At 37.9% G+C, this 24,523-nt stretch overlaps 1 protein-coding gene across 1 annotated transcript; it reads left to right on the forward strand.

Moving 5' to 3' along the window:
* Positions 1–2,051: 2,051 nt before the first annotated feature.
* tfap2d (transcription factor AP-2 delta (activating enhancer binding protein 2 delta)) lies at positions 2,052–22,411 on the forward strand. The gene is made up of 8 exons (XM_036581147.1): positions 2,052–2,145; positions 2,941–3,447; positions 7,092–7,152; positions 11,912–12,077; positions 16,769–16,887; positions 19,480–19,621; positions 21,007–21,120; positions 22,151–22,411. Exons 1-8 carry the CDS (start codon positions 2,107–2,109, stop codon positions 22,368–22,370), a joined length of 1,368 nt encoding a protein of 455 aa, XP_036437040.1. The 5' UTR covers positions 2,052–2,106; the 3' UTR covers positions 22,371–22,411.
* Positions 22,412–24,523: the final 2,112 nt, after the last annotated feature.

The raw sequence follows: 24,523 nt of genomic DNA on the forward strand, positions 1-24,523 counted from the left end.
AGAAAGAGAGAGAGAGTGATAGAGAGAGTGATAGAGAGAGAGAAAGAGTAAGATGTAGGCCAGTGGTCCTAAACTGAGTTTAATCGTCATAGGTGGCCCATCAGCAGCAGATTAAATAAGCGCCCCTTTTTTCCTCGCCTTGTTTTCCGTGTAAAATATTAATGCAGTCGAGCGCGTCACTTTATGTGCGTGTTTTCGTCAGGATCCCTCCCTTCGCGAGAGAAACCTGGCCGCTCGCGGCGCCTGCGTCCGTCCTCGGCCCACCGTAGCTACCGGTTAAGTAGTACGAGGCGCGCGGAGGTTTGGAAGCCGCTCTCGAGCGCTAAATAAAACGCAAAAAACACACAAAAAATAAATGCACACGACCTCAGTGAGCTCGCGGCTTTCACGGTGGCGCGGGGCGGAGGGAGTAACCGGGGACGGTGGGTAGCCGCAGCGCGCGCCTTACAGCTATGCCACCATAAGTTTCCCTATTCATTCCATCCCGCCTATTCTGTCTAAAACGTTATTCGTTATAACCGTTTAATCGATACAAAAACAAAAACCGTTTTTTTTTTCGTTTTCACACTTTTTGTTTTAAATTTTGATTTAAATGTAAAATAAACGGCTACATGCGCCAAATATAGGGAACGATTCGAACGTTGGAACCCTGAAACACCCCCCTCCACACCCCTCCCTCCCTATCAGCAAGCACGCGCGACGTACTAATCATCCTAAAAAAATAAATAAAATAATAAAAATATCTAAAAGCGCGCGAGCACTTCCTGCCTGCCGCGGGTCTGACTGAAAGCGGCGAGCCTCGCGGAGGGAGATAAAGAGAGGAGAACGAGGAGAAAGCAGAGAGAGAGAGAGAGAGAGAGAGAGAGAGAGAGAGAGAGAGAGAGAGAGAGAGAGAGAGGAGATTAAAAAAGAGCGAATTAAACGAAACAAAAACGAATTGCAAACCACCACCGAGCACTCATACTCCAAATCACATCAACAAGAAATGCGGCCAATGAATTCAACACTGAGAGAGAGAGAGCGAGAGAGAGAGAGAGAAAGAGAGAGAGAGAGAGAGAGAGAGAGAGAGAAAGAGAGAGAGAGAGAGGTACATGAAGCTCAGACAAAGAAGCTGACTTACATGCCTATATATGTCCAAAAACGTTTTAATCAAAAGCTGCTGCAGACGCCGCTTTACATTATTATACACGGTATTAAAATTGAAATAAAAAAAGAAAATCGGCAAATGCGCCAAAAAACGCCTCCATTTCATTAGCGGCTAAACGCGGGAAGGTAAATAGGTAAATAGGTAAATAGCACGAGCGTCTGCATTCGGCTTTCTAGAGGAAAAATAATGTGCACCATCCATATTTACTCAGTCATGCATTATTTAGAAAAAACGCAAAAACGCAAAGCCAAAATGTATTAAACGAAACTTACGTTTGTTTAAAAAATGTAAAAAAAAAATCTCCAAAAAGAGAGGAAAAATGGATAAAGCCGTGAGGATAAGGAGAGCACGAAAAAGAGAAAAAAGCCCAAAAACGACCATAAAGCAGAGTCCACCAAATTTAAAGAGGGGGAAAAGCGAAAGAAAGAAAAAGACAGAAAAGAAAGAAAAAAAAGGGGAAAAAAGAAAGAAATCATCAAAAAAAGTGTTGAAAGCGCGCTCGGTTCCTTATTAGGCGAAGATACAATATTTATTCCGTGTCTCCAGGGATGAGGCTCCTCTCTCTATTGTCCTCCCATTCCTCCTCAGTGCTGATGCTTAATTTTCAAAACTTCGATATTACCAAGGGACCTACGACATCAGCCGGAGAAATACCCAGCAAGTACATAACCGGAGCCAGGCAGCGCGCGCTCTGCAGTGGGGGAACGCGCTCACCACCGACTCCGACTCCGCCGGGCCACTTTTGCGTTTTTTCCGCGCGTTGTTATTATTATTATTGTGGGGTTTTTTTTCGGGAGGGATTTTTTTAGCGCGCGCTCTCTCGCTCTCTCTCTCTTTTTCTCCCTTCTGTTTTTTTTCTCGCTTTTTACTGTTGGATTTATTTGGACAGCGCGAGGAAACCGGGGTGTGTGTGCGTGTGTGTGTGTGTGTTTTTTTTTTTTATTAATTGGATCGCGAGAATGTCAGCCACCTTTCCGGGACTGGTTCACGACGCGGAGGTACTGAAACACATTTATATTTACTATTTCTCAGCAACGCTGTGATAGGAAATGTGTTTTAATGTCTGTAATGCAGCTGTGGGTGTTTGTGTGTTTGCTAGATTAAGAAAAAAATAAATGGAAATTTTTACGGTTGTATTTGTTTATATATCTGTACGTTGTCCATGATTAGAGCAGGTTTGTTTGGTTATTTATTTATTTATTCATTGGCTGTGACTTGTGGTGCTTACCTGTTGTGAAAAACAGAAAAAAAAACAAGAAAGAAAGAATAAAGGAGGACAAATAAGCGTCTAAATCCATTTTAATCGCTAAATAGAGAAGAAAAAAAATATAAAATTTAGTAACACACCATGCACGGTCCGTAGCAAAATGATAGACAAGTGAGGAGAGAGGGAGAGAGAGAGAGGGAGGAAAGAAAGAAAGAAAAAAAACTGCTGCCACCTCGCTCGCTCGCTCGCGCGCTTTTACAGCGCCGTTTTCACGCGCTCCCCTCCCGGGCACGGCGAGATGACACCGCCGTCAGGTAGTTTTTTTTTCCTAAAGACACTTTGAGCTCGTGTGTATGTATGCGCGCTCGTGCGTCTGCGTGAGTGTGTGTTTGGAGGAAAGGCAGCTCCTTTTTTAACGTGTGTGTGTGTGTAAGAAAGTGTGTGTGTGTGTGTGAGAGAGATGTTTTCACGGACGTAGCTGCAAGCGCTTGTAAATGACATCCCTCATATTCCTCTCTCTCTCCCTCTCTCTCTCCCTCTCTCTCTCTCTCTATCTCTCTCTCCGCTCTTTCCTCTTTGCACGCAGATACGTCACGACGGATCAAACAGCTACCGTCTGATGCAGCTCGGCTGCCTCGAGTCCGTGGCTAACTCGTCCGTCGCCTACTCCTCGTCGTCCCCGCTCACCTACCCGGCCACAGGGCCCGAGTTCGCCTCGCCCTACTTCCCCGCCAACCACCAGTACACGCCCCTGCACCACCAGTCCTTCCACTACGACTTCCAGCACGGCCACCCGGCCGTCAACCCGGACGCGTACTCGCTCAACCCGCTGCACCACTCGCAGCAGTACTACCAGCAGCTGCACCACCACGGCGAGCCCGCGGACTTCATCAACCTGCACCACGGCGCGCGCGCGCTCAAGTCCTCCTGTCTGGACGAGCAGCAGCGGCGCGAGCTCGGCTGCCTCGACGCCTACAGGCGCCACGACCTGTCGCTGGTCAGCCACGGCTCGCAGTACGGCGTCCATCCCGAGCAGAGGCTGCTGCCAGGAGCGGGGCTCGGGTTGCCCCCGCCTGGGGCCGATGACCTGCAGGTACCCCCCCCAACACACACACCCCACCCCCCCTTCAACAAATCCACAACAAACTGTTCCACAGAAAACACGCAGGCCTGAGTGAGGTTCCCCTCATACTGCACACTCCCCTCATACTACAACATCATACGCTTAGCTAAACTGGCTAGGCTAAATCCCAATCGTCTAATCTAGCAAGCTTTATTTCATAATTTAATATTGTTAATCCGTGTTTCTCAGTCCTGCTCCTAGATGGGCCCGAGCAATACTGTGCTCCCGCTCCAATATCCCTCAAAAAGAGTTTAGCACTGAGCGGATGGGTTGATTGAGGCGTGTTTCAAGTTCTTTCTGGAAGTGAGTGCAGTGTTTTACAGTTTCGCTCCTGGAGTAAAGTCCCCACCGTGCTGCCATTTTAGGGCTTCATCTGCTCTAATCCACTTGACTGGACTCTTCAGTTCATTCCCAAACCATTTAGACTGACAATTCCAAAGCCTAAACCATTTACATTGGGAATTTTTAAGCCTAAACTATTAGGATTGAAAATTCTAAAGCCTAAACCATTTAAATTGGAAATTCTAAAGCCTAAACTCTTTAGGATGGAAATTCTAAAGCCTAAACCATTTAAATTGGAAATTCTAAAGCCTAAACTCTTTAGAATGGAAATTCTAAAGTCTAAACCATTTAAATTGGAAAATTTTAAACCTAAACTATTAAGATTGGAAATTCTAAAGCCTAAACCATTTAAATTGGAAAATTTTAAACCTAAACTATTAAGATTGGAAATTCTAAAGTCTAAAACATTTAAATTGGAAAATTTTAAACTTAAACTATTAAGATTGGAAATTCTAAAGTCTAAACCATTTAAATTGGAAATTCTGAAGTCTAAATCATTTACTTTGAAAATTCTAAAGCCTAAACTATTAGGATTGGAAATTGTAAAGTAAAAACCATTTAGATTGGAAATTCTAAAATCTAAACCATTTAAATTGGAAAATTTTAAACCTAAACTATTAAGATGGGAAATTCTAAAGTCTAAACCATTTAGATTGGAAATTTCAAAGCTTAAACCTTTTAGTTTGGAAATTCTAAACTCTTTAGATTGGAAATTCTACAGCATAACCCATTCAGATTGGAAATTCTGATGTATATAGCAATTAGATTATATATTATAAAGCCTAAACCATTTAGACTGGAAATTCTAAAGTCTAAACTCTTTAGATCGGAAATTGGAAAGTTAGAGCAGATAAAACACTGGAATGTGGGGAGTGTCAACTACCTGAAGAAGCAGTCCAGATTATGTTGGCATATTAAAATTGGACTGGAAAACAGTGGGCAAAGCTAGAGAGACCTGCTTAATGGCGTAAGAGAGAACGAGCACTGCGTTTAGAGGAAATGATCGCGAATATAATAATAATAATAATAATAATAATAATAATAATAATAACTCGGTATCAGAAACATCAGAAACTCACGATATTCCGCCTTAGCAAGAAAATAAACACTAACAAAAAGAAATATAGAGTAAGTGTCTCGAGTTATCCTGAAAAAAGCCAGATCATTTAAATGAAGTGAACAGACGTTGGCTGAGTGTGTGAAATGCTGTAATACTGTGCGCGCGTGTGTTTTGTCCATCTTGTGCCATTGAGAGGTCAGAATAAAGAATAAAGCGCTGCGCTGGCTGCTGTTTCGCTGCTGCGCGCTAAAAGGGCGGATTAAGGCGCGCGGACAAAAGGCATATAAAAGACAAATCCTCCGCAGTAGAGCACCGTAGTTTATCCAATTTAGGACTTAATGTCAATCAACTGGTGATTTATGCAGAGACATCTGAGCGCAGGCCAAGTTTACCCGGCGAGTTAAGACCGAGTTAAACAGTTAAACAGCGCTCGAGCGCTCCTGCTTTCAGCCTATACCTTCTTTTAGTTTTTTAGATTTTTTTTTTTTTGCTGTTTTGAATTGTCAACAAAGCTCAGCAAGGCTGAGTCTGAGTGTGTGTGTGTGTGTGTGTGTGTGTGTGTGTGTGTGTGTGTGTGTGTGTCTACAAAAAATTAGCACCACGTTGATAATCTGAGACAAAATATTTTGACAATAATGTAATAATACAAATACTGTATGTATGAAATGAATGGACTAATTATATTAAGACATAAACGTCACACAAACCCGTCTTAGATAAATAACATATAAGAATGAAGACACTGTACATATATTGTTATGCTGTTTAATAAAATATTTTTGTTCATTTTAATTTTAATTGCTGAACTCTGTTGACTCCAAACTCCAGCACTTATTCTTTTTATTCCGTATTAGACATTAATACACTAACCTACAATGCCTATTATGAATGCAGACATATTCTACATTGTGATGACGTGTCGCGCTTTACTGCGTGTTTTCATACCGTTAAACTGAGGTTTTATATCTTTTCTCATTACGTTTTGGAGATTATTGTGATTGTTGAACACATTCAGTAAGTGAGATGATAAACTGTCATTACTGTCAGTTTGACATTCAGATCACTTTCAACTAAATCTAACGAAAGAAAGAAAGAAAGAAAGAAAGAAAGAAAGAAAGAAAGAAAGAAAGACAATGCAAGAAGAAAAGAAAGAAAGAAAGAAAGAAAGACAATGCAAGAAGAAAAGAAAGAAAGAAAGAAAGAATGACAATGAAAGAAGAAAAGAAAGAAAGAAAGAAAAATAAAGAAGAAAAGAAAGAAAGAAAGAAAAAGAAAGAAAAAAAGAAAAACAAACAAACAATGAAAGAAGAAAAGAAAGAAAGGAAGAGAGAGAGAAAGAAAGAAAGAAAGATAATGAAGCGAAGAAACCGGAAGAGAAAGAATTTCCTCTATTTCTCTAAATTACAAAAAAAGAAGCAAGAAAAAAAAAAAACGTAGAAAAAGAAAATAAGAAATGCGAAAAGAAATGTAACGCAAATGAACGAAACGTGAGAAACAGGAAGAACATAGATTTAAAATATATAAATAAATAAATGAATGAATAAAGACAGAGGAAAAGAAGAACAGCACGAGAGGAGAAAGGATAGAGACAAAAATAAAAAAGAGGAACACGAAAGTCGCGTGAGAAGGGTTTCCTCTCTCTCTCTCTCTCTCTCTCTCTGTCCCTCTCTCTCTCTCTCTCTCTCTCTCTCTCTCTCTCTCTCTCTCTCTCTTCTCTCTCTCTCTCTCTCTCTGAGCAGATTAAACAGATTTGGTTGGGGCACAAAGCCTCCTTCACCTTCTCTAATTTATGCCCGGATGGCCGCGCGCGGAGGGGATTGATCTGATAATCACTTTAACCGCGCGTGGAAAGGGCCAGAAAGAAAAGAAAAGAAAAGAAAAATAGAGCAGGAGTTTGTTAAAATAGGCTTTACACCCGCACCTCTTCAGCGCGGCACTAATACACTGCCGCGCGCGCCCGCCTGTGTGTGTATGTCTGTGTGTGTGTGTGTGTGTGTGGCTCGTGAGGAGGATTAACTCTCTTTCTTTCGCTAAAATCCCGTGTCCGTCTTCCTGATGACATCACCGATAAGGGAGAGGGTGAATTAATAATAATAATAAATGATAATAATAATGCATAATTTTTTCATCTCACGATCCTCCATCATGAAGCTGATAGTCCCTCTTACTGATGCTGAAATATGTGTGTGTGTGTGTGTGTGTGTGTGTGCAGGGCTCCGTGGACGCGCAGTGCGGGCTCATGCTGAACGGGCAGGGCGGAGTGATCCGGAGAGGTGAGTCGCTCATTTACACACTGATCCATTTCCATAAAGCCGCGCTCGCTGTAACTGTGTAACTGTAAGTGTGTAACTGCGTAACTGTAAGTGTGTAACTGTAAGTGTGTAACTGTAAGTGTGTAACTGTGTAACTGCAACTGTGTAACCTTGCCCAGCCTGAAATAACTGGGCTGCAGTTTCTGAGGTTAATTTGTTTTATGCTGGAAATTTTTGGTTTGGTTTTGGTTTCATTTTGGGTTTATTTTAGATTTCGTTGGGGTGAATGTTGGTTCAGTTTAAGGTTACCTTCAGTTTGGTTTGTGTTCAGCTTCGGTTATCTATGGGTTTAGTTAAGCTTTGATTGAGTTTAGGTTTAGCTTTGAATTTATTTGAGTTAGTCTGAGTTCAGTTTGGGTTCCTTTTTGTTTTTGGTTTAGGTTTAGCTTGGGTTTAGTTAGAGTTTAGTTGATGTTCAGTTTTGTTTTTTTTTGTTTTTTTGTTTAGGTTTTTGAGTTTAGTTTTAGTTTTGAGTTTGATTTGGTTTAGATTTAGTTTGAGTTTAGATGGTGTTCAGTTTTTTTGGTTAAAGTTTAGTTCAGGTTTAGCTTTCTCTTTGGTTTAAATCTAGTTTGAGCTTAGTTTGTGCTGTTTTGTTTTTGGTTTATGTTTAGTTTGGTTTCGTTTTAGTTTCTTTTGAGTTTGATTTGAACTTAGTTTGTGTTCAGTTTGGATTTAGTGTAGGTTTAGCTTGAGTTTAAGCTTAGTCAGAGTTTAGTTTGAGTAGCTCAGCTCGCTCAGTGTTGTGACTCAGACATAAAATGTCTGTGAACAAAATGAACATAAGAATTTAAACAGAATATTTTGCTGTTGCTGTGTTTATTATTACCATTTAACATAATTTTATAGTGATAATCGCTCAATACTGAGTTTTTTTTGGCGCAGATGCACAATAAGTGTTCAATATATTATTATTATTATTATTATTATTATTATTATTATTATTATTAGTAGTAGTAGTAGTAGTAGTAGTAGTACATACGCAATTAAATTTAAGCGAGCGGATTATGTGTATGAATTTGTGCAAGAATTAATATTGTATTTAAATGTTCAATATTTGTTTATTATATTTTTGGGCATTTGCATATGAAATTTTATTGTTTTCTTTTTGTCTAAGCTTTTGTTATAAACCAGGTGCAATGAGTTATGAATAAACTAAACGTGATTTATAATTTGACAACAATCATAGTTAGCCATTATTAGTATCATTATTATTATTATTAGTAGTAGTAGTAGTAGTAGTAGTAGTAATATATAATGTTTTTTGTTTATATTATGTTTACGTTGTTTTTACGTTCACTGGTTTTGTTAACGCATTGTATGTGTGTGTGTGTGTGTGTGTGTGTGTGTGTGTGTGTGTGTGTGTGTGTGTGTGCACTTTTGCCATCGAGCGCGCGCGTCTCGGCCCCTTAATTTTTAATCGTCTCAGTCTAAAGGTGCTCTGTGTGTGTGTGTGTGTTGTGCGCGCACGCAAGGCTCCCAGCTCGATCACTTCCAGTTAATGGCAGCGCAGGATCATTTATTTATTTATTTATTTATTTATTTTTATTTATTTTTTATTTTATTACTTCTTTTTTATTATTATTTTATTTTTATTATTGCTGTTTTTTTTTTTCATTTTCGCCGCGAGCTCCGCCGCTCGCGCCATCAGATCCAATAATCTTTGCTTTAGCTCGCGCTCCCGTATCGATAGCTTCTCTCGCCTCGGGCGGCCGCTTTGATATGTTAATGCGGCTCGAGTCCAAAAAAATTCAGCGGAGATCATATTAATGCTGTTCACACTGACTGCAGCTCGCGCTGAATATTCACACACCGGCTCGCGCTTTATTATTCTCCGATCAGTCGTTTATTTATTTATTTATTATTTTATTTATTTATTTATTTGATGGTAAGGAATGGCTGAAGTGCGCGTGCAGTCGCTTTGCGTTTTTAATCATTACCATCGCGCTCAGCTTTCAGAGGTCTGATCAACACTTACCCCGCCTTTTAGCGCGTGCACAGTGCATAAAGGAAGGCGCGCGCGGCGTGTAGGCCTGTCTGTTATTGCTTGTGTATGCGCATGTATATTAGATATGCGCGTGTGCGCGTGTATGCCTGAACATGTATGTAGTACACTCTTAGAAAAGATGGTTCTCCAAGGGTTCTTTAGTAAAGACAGTGGTTCTACACTGGCATGCTTTATAATTGTTCTTTGCGTGGTGGAATGGTTCTACAGATTGATGGATAATGTGCTGTATATGGTCCTATATAGAACCAAAAGTGGTTCTCATATTATTACAAGCTTGAGAACCAAAACCTTTTCAAAAAGGTTCTATATAGAACCATGTACTCCATCAATCTGAAGAACTATTTCAACATTCAACCATGTAAAGCACGCGAATGGTTCTTTGAGTGTAGAACCACTGTCTTTACTAAAGAACCGTTGAAGAGCCATCCTTTTTAAGAGTGTACGTTTAAGTACGCGCGTGCGTGTGCTGTGTGTGCGTGCTCTCGTGCCGTGGCGCGCGCCATAAACACCACCACCACCACCACAACCACCAGCACTCCATTTGAAACAGAAGCAGAATGACATTTGGCCTATGTCTCTCTCTCTCTCTCTCTCTCTCTCTCTCTCTCTCTCTCCCTCTCTTCCTCTCTCTCTCACCCTCACTCACTCCCTCTCTCTTTTTTTTCTTTAATTTTCGTGGCAAACTCGTAAAAAAAGCTCTTGATTCGCTTTGTGATCGCTCGCGCTGCGCCTCGGGCTACTGCCGCGCGCTTAAATACCGCTATCGCCTCTGGGCCCGGCGCGCGCGACCAGACTACCGGCAATAGCTCTTTTTCAATCGCCCTTGGCAACATAAAATACAAACTACTTTGAATCAAAACATTTTTTTTTGGCGGGGAATTAATGTGATGTGAACTTGCATGCTAGGAGATATCTTAGGTCTGTCAGACCACTTCACACTGACTGACACGGAGCGGAGGCAGGTGAGAGACCCTGTAGCCAGAGCCGCAGCCCTTCAGGAGCGCACGCGCACGCGCTCGCACACGCAAAGACTCATTCAGGAGCACTCAGTCAAGACAACCGGCCCGTTCCTTCTCAGCGCATCTAGTGCTGCTTCCTCTGATACTGATACAACGGCCCGGTCATCAACGGCCAAATCAGAGTCAGGCAGAGGCTGAGGTTGAGGCAGAGGCTGTGGCTGGGGCGCCATGCACCCAAATGTCCTACACTATTATTAAAAAGCAGGCCCATCTGTTGCATGACTGTGGCTTTGGTTTCACATAATAATACGAGCCTATATACATACATACATACATGCATACATACGTATATAGATAGATAGATAGATAGATAGATAGATAGATAGAGACATAAATGCATGTATAATGTGCTCCTACATATTGTATTGTACTATGTATATTTTGCACATGCACATTTTTACATATTGGTAAAATATATAATAAAATGTGACACGTACAGAAGTTATGAATAATTTTTCCCACTATATTAAACTCAACAAACAAAAAGAAACTGTGCACTAAAACGTATTTGTTTCCTGTATTTATAACAAGTCTGGTCGTTTATATATGGCTGCATATACATTCTGACCATGTATGCATAAGTGTGTGAATATAGGTTTTTATTTTAAAGCAGTCTGACTCATTAGAGAAGAGGCACAGACCTATAATTGTGGGTAGGTAGGTAGGTAGATAGATAGATAGATAGATAGATAGATAGATAGATAGATAGATAGATAGATAGATAGACAGACAGTAGGTAGTATGTATAGGGGTTGTAGGTAAGGTGGTCACTGGTTAGACATGTAAATAAATAGAACAAAATGCAATATATTTGTTTATCTGTCTATATGGGTCCATGTAAGTATGTATGTGCAGACCCTGTACGCGGAAACATGTAAAGGTACATTTTTATGTGTAATCAAGGTGATGTGTCAAGCAGCCAGACTACAGGAAAGGCATTGACTCATTTATATCGCTGTTGTCGGCAGAAAACCTCATATCTCCAAAATGATGACTTTATAGGAGAATGAAAAAAAACTACTTTAAATGTAAGTCAATGGAACCAGACATTTTTCCACGCCATTTTACGCCATTTCAATTACAGCTATCTAGATAGGTGTTTATATGGAGCTCATTATTATTTATAAGTACTCACATACTGTATATAATACATAAAGAACATGATGGCATATAGAGGTGCTAGCATATATGTAGTACATATATGATAAATATACAGTAAATATATAATACAAATGGGACATGCAGTTACAGCAGTCTACAGAAAATCTACCGAAACGTCACATTGTAGATTTCCTGTGTGCTTGTTTGTTTTTATACCTATAGTGCATCATCTGTGGAGCATTTTCACCTTAGCACCTTTCACCCTGCATTAGTTGTTTCCGTCCCCGTTCCCACACATTTCTGTGCTTTCTCTAGTCTAATACACCCATTTTAACTCAGGAAGGGTTTGACAATCAGCTGATTCGTTGAATCAGGTGTGCCAGTTCAAGCGGTATCAAGCAGTTTGACTGGGTTCATTCAAGTCAGATTCATTCTTTAATCAAAATGAAGTGAAGTGTGAATAAACAAAAGCAAATTTCTGAAATCCAGACTCTCTCACTTCAAATGAACCTCAGCCCGGTGTAGGAAACCTCAGTGCTTCATGCTGATGTTTGTTTATTTATGCTGTTGTTGTTGTTGTTGTTGTTTACAGGTGGTACATGTGTGGTGAACCCTACAGATCTGTTCTGCTCTGTGCCGGGCCGGCTCTCTCTCCTCAGCTCTACCTCCAAATATAAAGTCACCATCGCTGAAGTCAAGCGCCGCCTCTCTCCTCCAGAGTGTCTGAACGCCTCGCTGCTCGGAGGCATCTTAAGGAGGTAATAAACATACACATGTTTGTTTATGTATGTGTCAGGATCATATCATTGCTTTCATAATAAGATCATCTATCTGAGATGGTAACCCCGTTTAAAAATAACGAGGAAATAATGTTTTTAAACTTAATGTCTATTAAGTACTTTTAGACAATTTTTATTTATGTATTCATTATGAATTATATGTATATAAATAAGTATATAGATATGTGTGTATATGACTCTATAAGTACCTATATTACTATATTAGGTACCTATATGTAATATATATATGTACCCTATATGTGCTATACATGCTCGCACCAATATGTCCCATATGTATTACAAATAGTCAAGTACCTATATGTAATATGTCCATATATATTATATATATATATGTACTATATATATATATATATATATATATATATATATATATATATATATATATATATCCTATTTGTCCTACACACACTAGCACCTCTATATGTCATTATGTCCCCTTTGTATTATATGTGAAAGTGCTTATATTTAATAATGTACTCCATATAAACACCTACCTACCAAATAATAATAACAAATAACATGAATTATCAATAATATCATGAATTATACACATATAATTACATATATGTAACAGTATGTCCCATATGTGTTATACATATGTAATTAACAAAACATATCAATAATATGCCCCTTATGTTGTATCTGTAAGTATTTAGATATAATAATAATATGTACCATAAAAGTAATAATTTTTTCAGCTTAAACTTAAACCTAATGCTAATATTAACCACAGAAACCAAAAATAAATCTTTGTGCTCGTTCAATTTCAGAAGTTGAAACAGGTTTTGTAAAAATCTCTCTGTACAGCATTTTCTGGTCTTGTAGGTTAGTCATATTTTCCTCTGCTGTTCCTAATCCTAACTCTCAATCCTGAAGCTGACACATTTGTTGATTTTGACATATAAACACATTTGTGGAGCAAAAGTCTTTCTCAGGTCTGTAGTTCCCTTCAAACGTGGTTCAGAGCTTTTTGGCGCTGTTATTAACTCATTTTCGCTTGAAGTGCTTTCTGAAGTGAAATGTTAGCAAAAACTTTGCCCATTACATTTAATTAATCTTCTTCAGCTTCTTAAAAAAAGAACAGAAGATGGACAAAGGTAACAGAGAGAGAGAGAGAGAGAGAGAGAGAGAGAGGGAGGATATTGGTGTGAACAAGCTCTGGACACTTGATCTGGAGATAAAGAAGAGAGAGAGAGGGAGAGGAGAGGGGAGGGAAGAGCGAGGGGGCAGGAAAAGGAGAGCGGGTGAAAGAGAGAGGAAGAGATGGAGAGAGCAGAGGAGCCAGAGGTTCCATTATTGATGAGGACGAGAGAGGGAGAGCAAGACAGAGGAAGAGAGACAGAGACAGAGACAGAGAGAGAGAGAGAGAGGGAGACAGAGAGAGAGAGAGAGAAAGAGAGAGAGAGAGAAACGAGGGCAGAGTAGAGGAGGGAAGTTGGGTGGGGATGAAGACGGTGCACACAGACACAGCTCACCATGAGCACACGCTGCACATACACACACACACAGAGAGAGAGAGAGAGAGAGAGAGAGAGAGAGAGAGAGAGAGAGAGAGAGAAAGAGAGAGATGTATTTTTCTATGCTTTGGCAATATTACACTCAATATAAGGGTAAATATGAATGAAGCTATATTGAATTGAACTGAATTGATAGAGAGAGGAAGAACCAGAGAGGAAATATAGAGAGAGACATAGAGAGAGACAGAGAAAGAGAAAGAGAGAGATAGAGAAAAGAAAGAGAGAAAGAAAGAGAGAGAAAAGAGAGAAAGAAAATAGAGAGAAAGAGATAGAGAGAGAGAGAGAGAGAAATAAAGAGAGAGATGTATTTTTCTATGCTTTGGCAATATTACACTCAATATAAGGGTAAATATGAATGAAGCTATATTGAATTGAACTGAATTGATAGAGAGAGGAAGAACTAGAGAGGAAATATAGAGAGAGAAATAGAGAGAGAGACAGAGAAAGAGAAAGAGAGAGATAGAGAAAAGAAAGAGAGAAAGAAAGAAAGAAAAGAGAGAAAGAAAATAGAGAGAAAGAGAGAGAGAGAGAGAGAGAGAGAGAGAGAGAGATGGTAACACAAACCTCATTTTATGCTAAAAAATAAGCCAAGAGGGGTGTTTAAATTAACAAACTGAAAATTCGGGATGAGCGATGCATCAAAACTAAAACGTTACGATACTTCAACACTCCATTTTTATTCAGCGTTCCACAAACTGCGCTGCGCCAAATCCCTTCAAACAGGACTAATATCGCTTTCTTTGTAATGAAACCTGAGGTTTGAGTCCTTTAAGCACTGACAGCATTCACAATATGCCAAAATGAAAACATATTGCAACATAATTTATCACAATAACAATACACATCGCCACATTGCCCACCCTTATTGAAAATATACCAGCAGTTGCATCTTATATCATGAGGTAACATAGTTCAGACTTGCTAACTTCTCTATTTAACAGAATCGAATTTGGTGGTGCAATTAAATTAGGTTTATATGGTTTATTTTTTTTTACGTTGATGATGATCAAAATAAAAATAATGCATGGCCATTAGTTAATAAGGCATGGGAACGAGATCCTAATGCATAGCCATGACTTAGTAAGGTGTGGGAAGGAGATAATTAAGCCTTAATTTTACTAAGTCATGGCCACGACTTAATCATCTCATTCCCACGCCTTTCTAAGTCATGAGTTAGCGTGCCTTGTTCGTGGTCAGAAGGTTAGGAAGGTTCTTCTACCTGACTGAGATATGGTTCTAGAAGAAAGAAATATCTCATGAAACCTACAGCAGGGTCATAGGAGTGACTTCACACATGATGAACTACTGCTTTTATGTGGAACAACATTTTTTTTGCAGTTTACATTGGAAAAATGCATGCAATCATTTGTTAGAGTTATGATAAATATATACATGTTATTACATAGTATATATGATAATAAAACTTTGTTTGTCAGTAGTGATACAGAATCTCTAAGGAAGAAAGACCAACTCTCAGAAGTCCACTATTAATAATATCTCTTTTTATCGCTGTCCAAATAAACCATGTATCTCCATTTTTGGCGATTTTTATTTTTCTATGTCATTTCAACCCACCCGCTATCCTTTACATTGTGTGAAAATTTCATGATGAATGGACCAATAGAAATGCTCTAAAATCACTTGGAATAAAATCTCTTTACATTAACTTCCATTGAAAGGTAAGCGCGTTTTTGTCTTCTCCTGTAAAGTTACTATTTTGGAGATATTTGTTTTTCTTTGGACAGCGCCAATATTTTTTTATACATTTGGCTAAAATATTGACAACATAAAGGTTGCGTCAGTCGCATTACTCAGAACAAAAAGTGATTTTAAAATGGAGACGACATCATCAGCATTTGTAATTGTCTACATATAACTACACTGAAACTAGTGACATTGACTGTATTTTTAGAAACATTCAGATTTTATTAATTTTCAGATTTGAGTACTTTTTTACACCTTTTTACATTTTTTTGCACGTCAACATTTGTACCCTGTTGACAACCACAATGATACAACAGCCCAGTAGCAACAAATTTCAAAAACGTAATGGTAAAAGTTTACTGAGAAGATTTAATGGTTTAAAGAACCTTCACATTAAGTCATTAAAGGAACCTTTATTTGGTAACAATTTTGATTTTAAAACTGTTTTTCAAACTGTTATTTACAAAACATCCATTTTTCCATTCAAGGCTTGCTCAGCAACGTTTATCTTGAACATGAGATGTTACCAGCTTACTGACCCCCACAGCACAAATCTTAATGCCAGTCACATGTACATTTAAAAAAGAGGGTTCTTTAAGGGTTCTTTAGTGATGACAATGGTTCTATTTGGAACCATGAGCTCTACATACAAGAATTCCACATTTAAATGGTAATTTGTATGGTGAAGTGGCTTTTCAGATTGATGGAGAATAGTTCTGTGTAGAACCTTGGCTCTATGTAGCACCAGAAGGGTTCTACTTGACATAGTAACATTAGAAAACTTTTTGGTTCTATATAGAACCAAATACAACACATTCTCCATCAATCTGAATAGCATTTCACCATGCATATAACCATTTAGAGCATGCAAATGGTTCTTTAGCTCTATAAAGAGCTATTCCCTTTACCGAAGAACCCTTGAAGAACCATCTTTTTTGAGAGTGTAGGCTTTAGGCTCGTGCGCCAGTGTTGTACATAACATACTGACAGAATACGTCCGGTTTGTGCCTGAAACTGGCACAGAAGGCTCGTCTTTGCTGAAAGTAGAATCATATGTTTGAATCTTTTTCAAAACATGAAATAAGATCTACTTAAATCAGCCCATATTATTGATCTATTATTGATTGTAATCATGAAAGATGTTTATTAGTAATTACGCAGGTCCTGAACTTGTGTCCTCTTCTAGAATGACCCTTTTCAGATCCATTTGAAAGGGAAATCTTAAATGATCATCGAGATCAGTGTTGAAAAAGCATGCAGAAGTCTTTCTCTTCTCATTTCAAATTTCTTATTAAAGCTGCGCTTTTAAAAAACAGGCAGAACTGAGACGTGAATTTTCTCTGTAAACTCTTAAATAATTGAAGGTGGTCACTAATGATTACAACGTCTTTCTCTCTCTCTCTCTTTCTCACTCTCTCTCTCTTTCAGGGCAAAGTCTAAGAATGGCGGTCGGTGCCTTAGAGAGAAGCTGGATAGGTTGGGACTCAATCTCCCAGCAGGCCGCAGAAAAGCCGCCAACGTCACCCTGCTCACCTCTTTAGTGGAAGGTAAGGCTTTTTCTCTGTAGTTGCATGTAAGGAGAATATTTAAAGGGCCCATGTCTCATATTTTGCTCCGATGTTATTTTCCCTCCAGAGGTCCATTTATGATCTTTGTGTGGTTGGAAGCATCAAAACAGTCGTATTTTATTAAAGAAGCTGTTTTTTTTGTGAAATCTTTGCTACTGTGTCTTTAAAACAGATATATCGCTACTGTCAGAACAAAACCTTGCATCTCCATTTTTGTCGTTTTTCAGTTTTTGACACATTTTGAAAATACCAGATGCTCTTTACATTGTGTGTAAATTTCAAGAAGAATGGACTAAAAGAAACAACCCAAAATGACTTGGAAAAAAGTCTGGTTCCATTAACTTACATTAGAAGTGAAGTATGTTTTTTCCTTCTACTATAAAGTTACCATTTTGGAGATATGCAAATTAGCTCTGGTCTGATAGGCTATCATGTATTCTGTCTTATTTAAAAAAAAAGATCTAGGCTGAGACGCTATCTATAACTTCTCTGTGAATGGGTGGAGCCAACTTGCTGTAGGCTGAATAGGAGGATATATGTAAATGCTCCGTTTTTTGCGACATCACAAGATCAAAACTGTTTTTGCAGCTTAGTTTCCAGATATAGACTATATGAATGGGACTTATATGGTTCGAAATCTAGAACAATATTTACATACACTCTTCAAAAAATGGTTCTCCAAGGTTTCTCTAGTAAAGACAATGATTCTTTTTAGAACCTTGAGTTCTATATATATCTATTTCCATGCTTTTAAAAAAATGGTTCTATATAGCACCACAAATGGCTCTGTTATTGCTGTAATGTCAAGCTTGTTACAATAGCAAAACTCTTTTTGGTGCTATATAGAACCATTTTCGAAAAAACAAACACACTGTCCATCAATCTGAAGAACCGTTTCACCATGCAAGGAACCATTTAAGCATAAAATGATTCTCATGGTTCATAGTTCAGAGTCGAAGCATTGCCGTTACTAAAGAACCCATGAAGAACCATCATTCACTTAAAAAAGGTAAAATTCTGTTTTCTGTGATATGGGCCCTTTAAAGTTAATGTGAATTAAAGGAATCATTACCATATTTGAAACATAGTATCAGAGAGAATTTATGAACCATACACTTAATCAAGAAGATCAGAAGATGTTCTAGATGCAGGACAAAAGTCATTACGTTCAGAAGGAAGATTGCAGGAAAATGACCGTTTTGTTTATGAAGTGGTAAAATATGATGAATCGACTTTAAGAATTGACTTTAAGATTGAATATTTATATTCACCATCTAAAACATATAGTGCATCTGCATTATGCATTGAGTAATATGAGAAAAATGTTCAGATAATAAATACAAACGTTGGTCAGATGTTATAATGTGACAAAGACAAGCCATTTCTTTATGAACACAACATTAGAGAATATTTTACTGACATGCATGCAGAAAGCTTTTTTTCAGAACTGAAATAACTGTTCAATCTCTGATGCTGCTGATGTAAGAGTGATGTTTTAGTTGTAAATTTGTTAATAGGATCCATCTTTATTTCACACACGTCTTGCGTTTTTATTATTGCTTATTAGCAGGCATTGCCAGAGTTGCATGGACAATGACAGAGATAAGAGGAATGAGAGTTTCTGAATCTGTGAACAAGTGTGTATGAGTTATTAAGTGCTGTTGTTAACTAGGCTGATATGTTACGTTGGCTGGTGTGTTTAGGATTTTATGACAGATTATCACATGGAGTTCGTCTAAACACAATTTCACAGTTTTGTTGTTTAAAATGTCCAATTCTGAATTAAGTAAGCTTTCCTATTGTGATGCTCTTCAATAAAGTCATGCCGCTAAAGGTGTTTACAGTTTTCGCTTCAAGTACTCAATTTTAAAGAGCTTCATCCATTTGAAGTATAGAAGTAAAGTATGTACAAGTATATATATATATAGCACTGCTGTCAGTTTCAAATTATGTCAGTTTTTGACATGATTTCAAAATGCCTGTTGCCCTTTACATTGTGTGTTAATTTCATGATGAATGATGGACCAAAAGAAATTACTTGGAAAAAAGTCCACTTCCATTGACTTACATTGGAAGTAATGTACGTTTTTTCTTTCTCCTGTAAATTTACCATTTTGGAGATACAAGGTTTTGTTACGACAGCAGCGATATATATGCGGTCACTGTCAGTTTTTTTCTTACTGAATTTGAAAATATCGGGCTTTAAATTGTGTCAAAATTTCATAATGAGCAGATGAATAGAAATGGTCCAAACTTGCTTAGAAAAACAAAACAATATTAACTTATATTCTAAGTTAATAATGTTTTTGTTCCTCCTGTAAAGTTTCCCTTAAGGAGAAACAAAGTTTTGCTCCAGCAGCAACAATATATATGATGCATATACACAATGTGTATAAAAGTACAAATATACCAAAAACATACAAAATTCTGTATGCATTAAAATGACATTTCATTGCATCATTGTGAAACTATGAGAACATCATATTCTTTTCATGAATTCAGAACAATAATTTAAAAAAATGAATGATAATCAACTCCCTCTCTTCCCTCCTTTCACTGTCCTCTGTCCAGGCGAGGCACTGCACCTGGCTCGGGACTTTGGCTACACATGTGAGACGGAGTTTCCCACTAAAGCAGTGGGAGAACACCTGGCACGGCAGCACACAGAACCCAAGGAACAGAATGCCCGCAAGAAAATGGTGCTGGCCACCAAGTAAGTCCATGACTATGCATATCATAGAGTGCAGAGGTCATTTAAAGCTTAATATGTATGTTGCAGTTAAGAATGCTACTGTAAATCAAGACACATGCTGAAGAAGGTGCTTCAGCCAAAAGAAGAACATAGTATATCGTCAAAGTGAAGAACATCAATCTGATAGCTATTATCTAAATAGAAAACCTACAGTCAATTATAAACATTATACTACAGTGTTGTTTAAAATTTCTTCAGCCCACACATGATTTTGATGCATATTTTTATTTCTTCATTGATACGGCTTGTTCCACTGATGTTCACTTCTTCTGACTGCAGAACATAGAAAGACCTGAATACATAATATAATAAACAATTGCAAGTTATTACAATTTCCAAAAGAAGCATCTGAACAATACAAATCAATTTATGATCATACTGGAAATTTGAAATCTCTTTTCTACAGTTGTTTAAATCTGAAAACAAAATTACTTACACAGTTTGGCTACAGAAGCTGATTTTCCTACTGTACATTTTTACATCTTTGGTCATAAAGGTTGGGTTTTTTTTTTTGTAAATTTGACATATTGTAATGATTTTACATATTTTAATGAAAATGTTCCATTCTCTATTTAAAATCAGCCAGCATCTCAAAAATCTACATTTTATTTGTGATCTTACCATAAAATGCTGTATGTTGCTGCTGCCAGCACAAAATTTTGTATCTCCAAAATGGTAACTTTACAGGAGAAGGAAAAACATACTTTACTTTTAATGTAAGTCAATGGAACTAGATGTTTTCCAAGTAATTTTGGACCATTTGTCAGGAAATTTACACATTATACAAACAATGGGCATTTTCAAATTATGTCAAAAACTGAAAAATAACAAAAAATTAGATACAAGCTTTTTGTTCTGACAGCGGCAACATGCATTTCTGTGGGAAGCTAATCTGTACCTGCCTCCATTTCTTTTATTTCCTCTTTCTAACACACACACACACACACACACACACACACACACACACACACACACAAATAAACAATACACATGCACATACACACATATGAACATGCATGACCACAATTTTGCAATTTTCCTTGTTTTTTTCCCGCATCCTACATTTGATAACATTACAGACATGAAACATAAATATAAAAATTTCAAATGTTGACTGGATAGGCAGTGGCATGAAGAGACCTGACACAAAATCTGAGCTAATTCTGTCAATCCAAAAAAATTCTGTGACCAGGTCACAAATTGTACTTTTTTAAGTCTTTGGGCATAAATAGGCTAAAACGCCTTTCTCTACAATGTTGTTCTTTAGCCACATCTCCATGTGATTTGAAGTATGACAGGTTTTAAGCTATGATTTTCATATCTATGATCTGTTTCTCTGTGTGCAGGCAGATCTGTAAGGAGTTCCAGGATTTGTTAAGTCAGGATCGTTCTCCACTGGGTTCCTCGAGGCCAACGCCAATACTGGACTTAGACATTCAGAGACATCTAACACACTTCAGGTAAAATGCACACTTCCAATTCCGATTCTCAACACTTTTTCTCATTGTCTGCCTCCGTCCACCGATGCTCTCTTTGTCAAATATTTCAGTATAATTTGAATACTCATATATATAATACTCATTGTCCTGCTCATCATACTAGAAAATTACTATTAAGTAAACAAATATTGTCTTAAAACAATTTGTCATTTCCTGAGAACAAAATCTTGCAAATTTGACTATAATGTGGGTGGCAAATGACAGTTAGTATGGAACATCAAGGCATGAGTCTAGTACAAGCCTAGTACATGTGAAACGGAGTTTCCCATGACAATGGTGGGAGAACACCTGGCGTGGCAGCAGAATGCTTACAAGAAAGTAGTGCTGGCCACTGATGCTAAGCTTATCACTCGTGTCGCTAATGTCCGCTACTGAGGGGAGCTCAGTACCAGATAAATAACTGGCTCATCACTTTGATGCCAGTCTGCTCAGGTCTTTGTTTTAAAATGTAAAACAGATACTTAATTTCTGTAGGGGACAGATTTAATAGAAATCTATTACACTGAACTTCAAGTTCATTTGCATTTAATAGGTATTTAGTTGAATGTTACTTAAAGATATACCGAGCATCTGCAAAGCATCTACAGTGGACCATCCAAATAAAGTGTTACCAGTTTCTGTATTTTGCATATTTACATTCTGTTACATCTCAATCCTACATATCATCACTGTGCAAAAAAACAAAAAAACTTGTATACTATTTTCTGATTTTTCTACATCATTCAAACGAGACAGCTGTCCTCTGCAATGTGTAAAAATTTCATGATGAATGGATCAGCAGAAATGCTCCAAAAAGTACTTTGATTATAGTCTTTTTACACTGACTTGCACTGAAAGTTAAAAAGGTTCTCCTGTAGAGTTTTAAAGTTATTATTTAGGAGATAAAGTTACTATTTTTTTTTCGACAGTGATGCTATTCAGTGCTCACATTGTGAGGAATAGTCTAATTAAGGCACATTCTGATGTTCTTTTTTCATGTTTTTGCTTACAGTCTCATCACGCATGGTTTTGGCACGCCAGCGATCTGTGCAGCCCTAAGCACCTTTCAGACAATTCTGAGCGAAATGCTAAACTACCTGGAGAAACATTCGGCCAACAAAAGCACGGGAACGCCCGACGGCAGCCAGATCAACTCCAGCTCTGAAAAAACACCGCTACGCAAAACTGCCGAAACGCCCACAAAAGATGGCAAAATGGAGAAAACTGAATGACTGCGTCCTTCTTAGCTAAGGCGGATCACTGCTGAATCACTTCCTGATCTGAGCCCTGATGGGCGGGCCTTGTTCAGGGCGTGGCTGGTATGGGGTGGGCTTTGTTCTTTTTCTGTGTTTAAACCTTTACTGTTAATTTATTTTCTGACATCATGTCCTCTTTCCAGTGTCTGTTTGAACGTAGAAACGAACAATGCCATTCTCTTAATCTTTCCAGTCCACCACACGCGATGTATTTCCACCATTTTGTAAGTTATCAAAAAAGATATTTTGTTTAAAGTTTGTCTTTACTTCTAATAGTTGAAATAATTATAATCTTTTATCGAAAGATACACATTCCATTTTCGGCAAGGCCTAATTTTAAGGTCGCATCGGAACTGTAAATGAATTCTGGTGACTCTCTTTGTTGCCATTGGTAAACTGTATATTGTGCATGTTAAAGTTTGTACACTGCTCCAACCTGACGTTCCTCACTGAAGCTTCAGAACACGACATCTCGACCGCATTTGTAAAGAAGTTATATATAAATATATAAATGACGACTTTTCTTGTAGGTTTTGAACTACATATATGAAATATCCTTACATGCAAACTACCCGTGTTCAATAAAGCATATTGCTCAAAGTCTTATATTAAATCAGTGTGTTGCTCTGGAACTTTTGGATATTTGAATTTTTGCTTTCACTCAACTACAAGATGAATAGAATCTGCATGTAATGACTTTTATATTTAAAAGTCGGAAGAAAACCTCGTATCTCCATTTTTGTTTTTCAGTTTTTGGCATATTTTGAAAATGCCTGTTGCCCTTTACATTGTTTGTAAATTTCATGATGAAAGGACCAAAAGAAATGGCCCAAAATTACTTGGAAAAAAGTCTGGGTCCATTGACTTACATTAAAAGTAAAATATGTTATTTCCTTCTCCTGTAAAGTTATCATTTTGGAGATAGAAGGTTTAGGAGATGCTTTGAGGTTTACATGATATATAAAATATTCCTAGTTTATAGCATGTTTAGGCATATTTTAAACAAATATACTACTGATAATTAACATTAACCTAATAATACACCTAGTTTTGTTCTTATAATGTAAATTCTTCAAATCATACTTTACATACACCAAGTACATTTGGGTTTTATTATGGCTTAAAAAGCACCTAGTACTGTGCAAAAGTCAGAGATCCACCATGTTTTTTATATAATTTCAATTAAAATGTTTATTAAAAACAAGTTATTCAGTTTTCAGCAGAAAACATATGTAAACAGAAAAGCTTTACATGCAGCACTGCTGTGTCTGATCCACTCGCACCAGCACAACACACTCTAACACACCACCACCACGTCAGTGTCACTGCAGTGCTGAGAATGATCCACCACCCAAATAATTCTTGCTCTGTGGTGGTCCTGTGAGGGTCCTGAACATTGAAGAACAGGGTAACACAGTATGCAGAGAAACAGATGGACTACAGTCTGTAACTGTAGAACTACAAAGTGCTCCTATATGGTCAGTGGAGCTGATAAAATGGACAGTGAGTGTAGAAACAAGGAGGTGGCTGTAATGTTATGGCTGATCGGTGTATTTCTGTAAAGAATCATCCATGGAAAGGTTCTTAAGGGAACCAACAATGCTTCTTCTGTGACATCACTCCAAAGACCCACATTTGGCACCTTTATTTTTAAGAGTGTGGATGCTCGGTCTAAAATAGTCTGGCTGAAGCACATCTTTTTCTGTAGGGTTCAGATAACGGCAGTAACACACCTGTCACCTGTCTGCTCACCTGTCATCCTGCTCACCCCTCACTCACCCTGCTCTTACCTCACTGTGTTTCGCTCTTACCTCACTGACAGGATTTACGCTCCTGTCATGGTGACTGGGTTTAATGCTCTTTCTCTTTACAATTCAAATGTACTCACTGGGTTTACTGACCACAATTACAATCCTGGACTCCTGTCATGGCAAACTGGCCCAAAATAGGCTTCTGATATACTGTTATGGTTCATATTCATGTTTATGAATTCAGTCTTAAAAACAAAGCTGTTGAAAAAGTGTCGATCCTCTGCAGCAGTATCACTTGTGTTTCCCTAAAGGGCCATTCATGGTAATTTAAAGAACCATTTTGACTTGTAAGGACCTTTTTACACTTTCAATAAACTG

This window comes from Colossoma macropomum, unplaced genomic scaffold, assembly GCF_904425465.1.
Source record: "Colossoma macropomum unplaced genomic scaffold, Colossoma_macropomum, whole genome shotgun sequence".
NCBI classification, from domain to species: domain Eukaryota; kingdom Metazoa; phylum Chordata; class Actinopteri; order Characiformes; family Serrasalmidae; genus Colossoma; species Colossoma macropomum.

Coding starts and splice junctions, on each gene's coding strand:
- tfap2d (XM_036581147.1), top strand. CDS start 2,107: ATGTCAGCCACCTTTCCGGGACTGGTTCACGACGCGGAG. Junction 19,622..21,006: donor AAAATGGTGCTGGCCACCAA/GTAAGTCCATGA, acceptor CTCTGTGTGCAG/GCAGATCTGTAAGGAGTTCC. Junction 21,121..22,150: donor AGACATCTAACACACTTCAG/GTAAAATGCACA, acceptor TTTTGCTTACAG/TCTCATCACGCATGGTTTTG.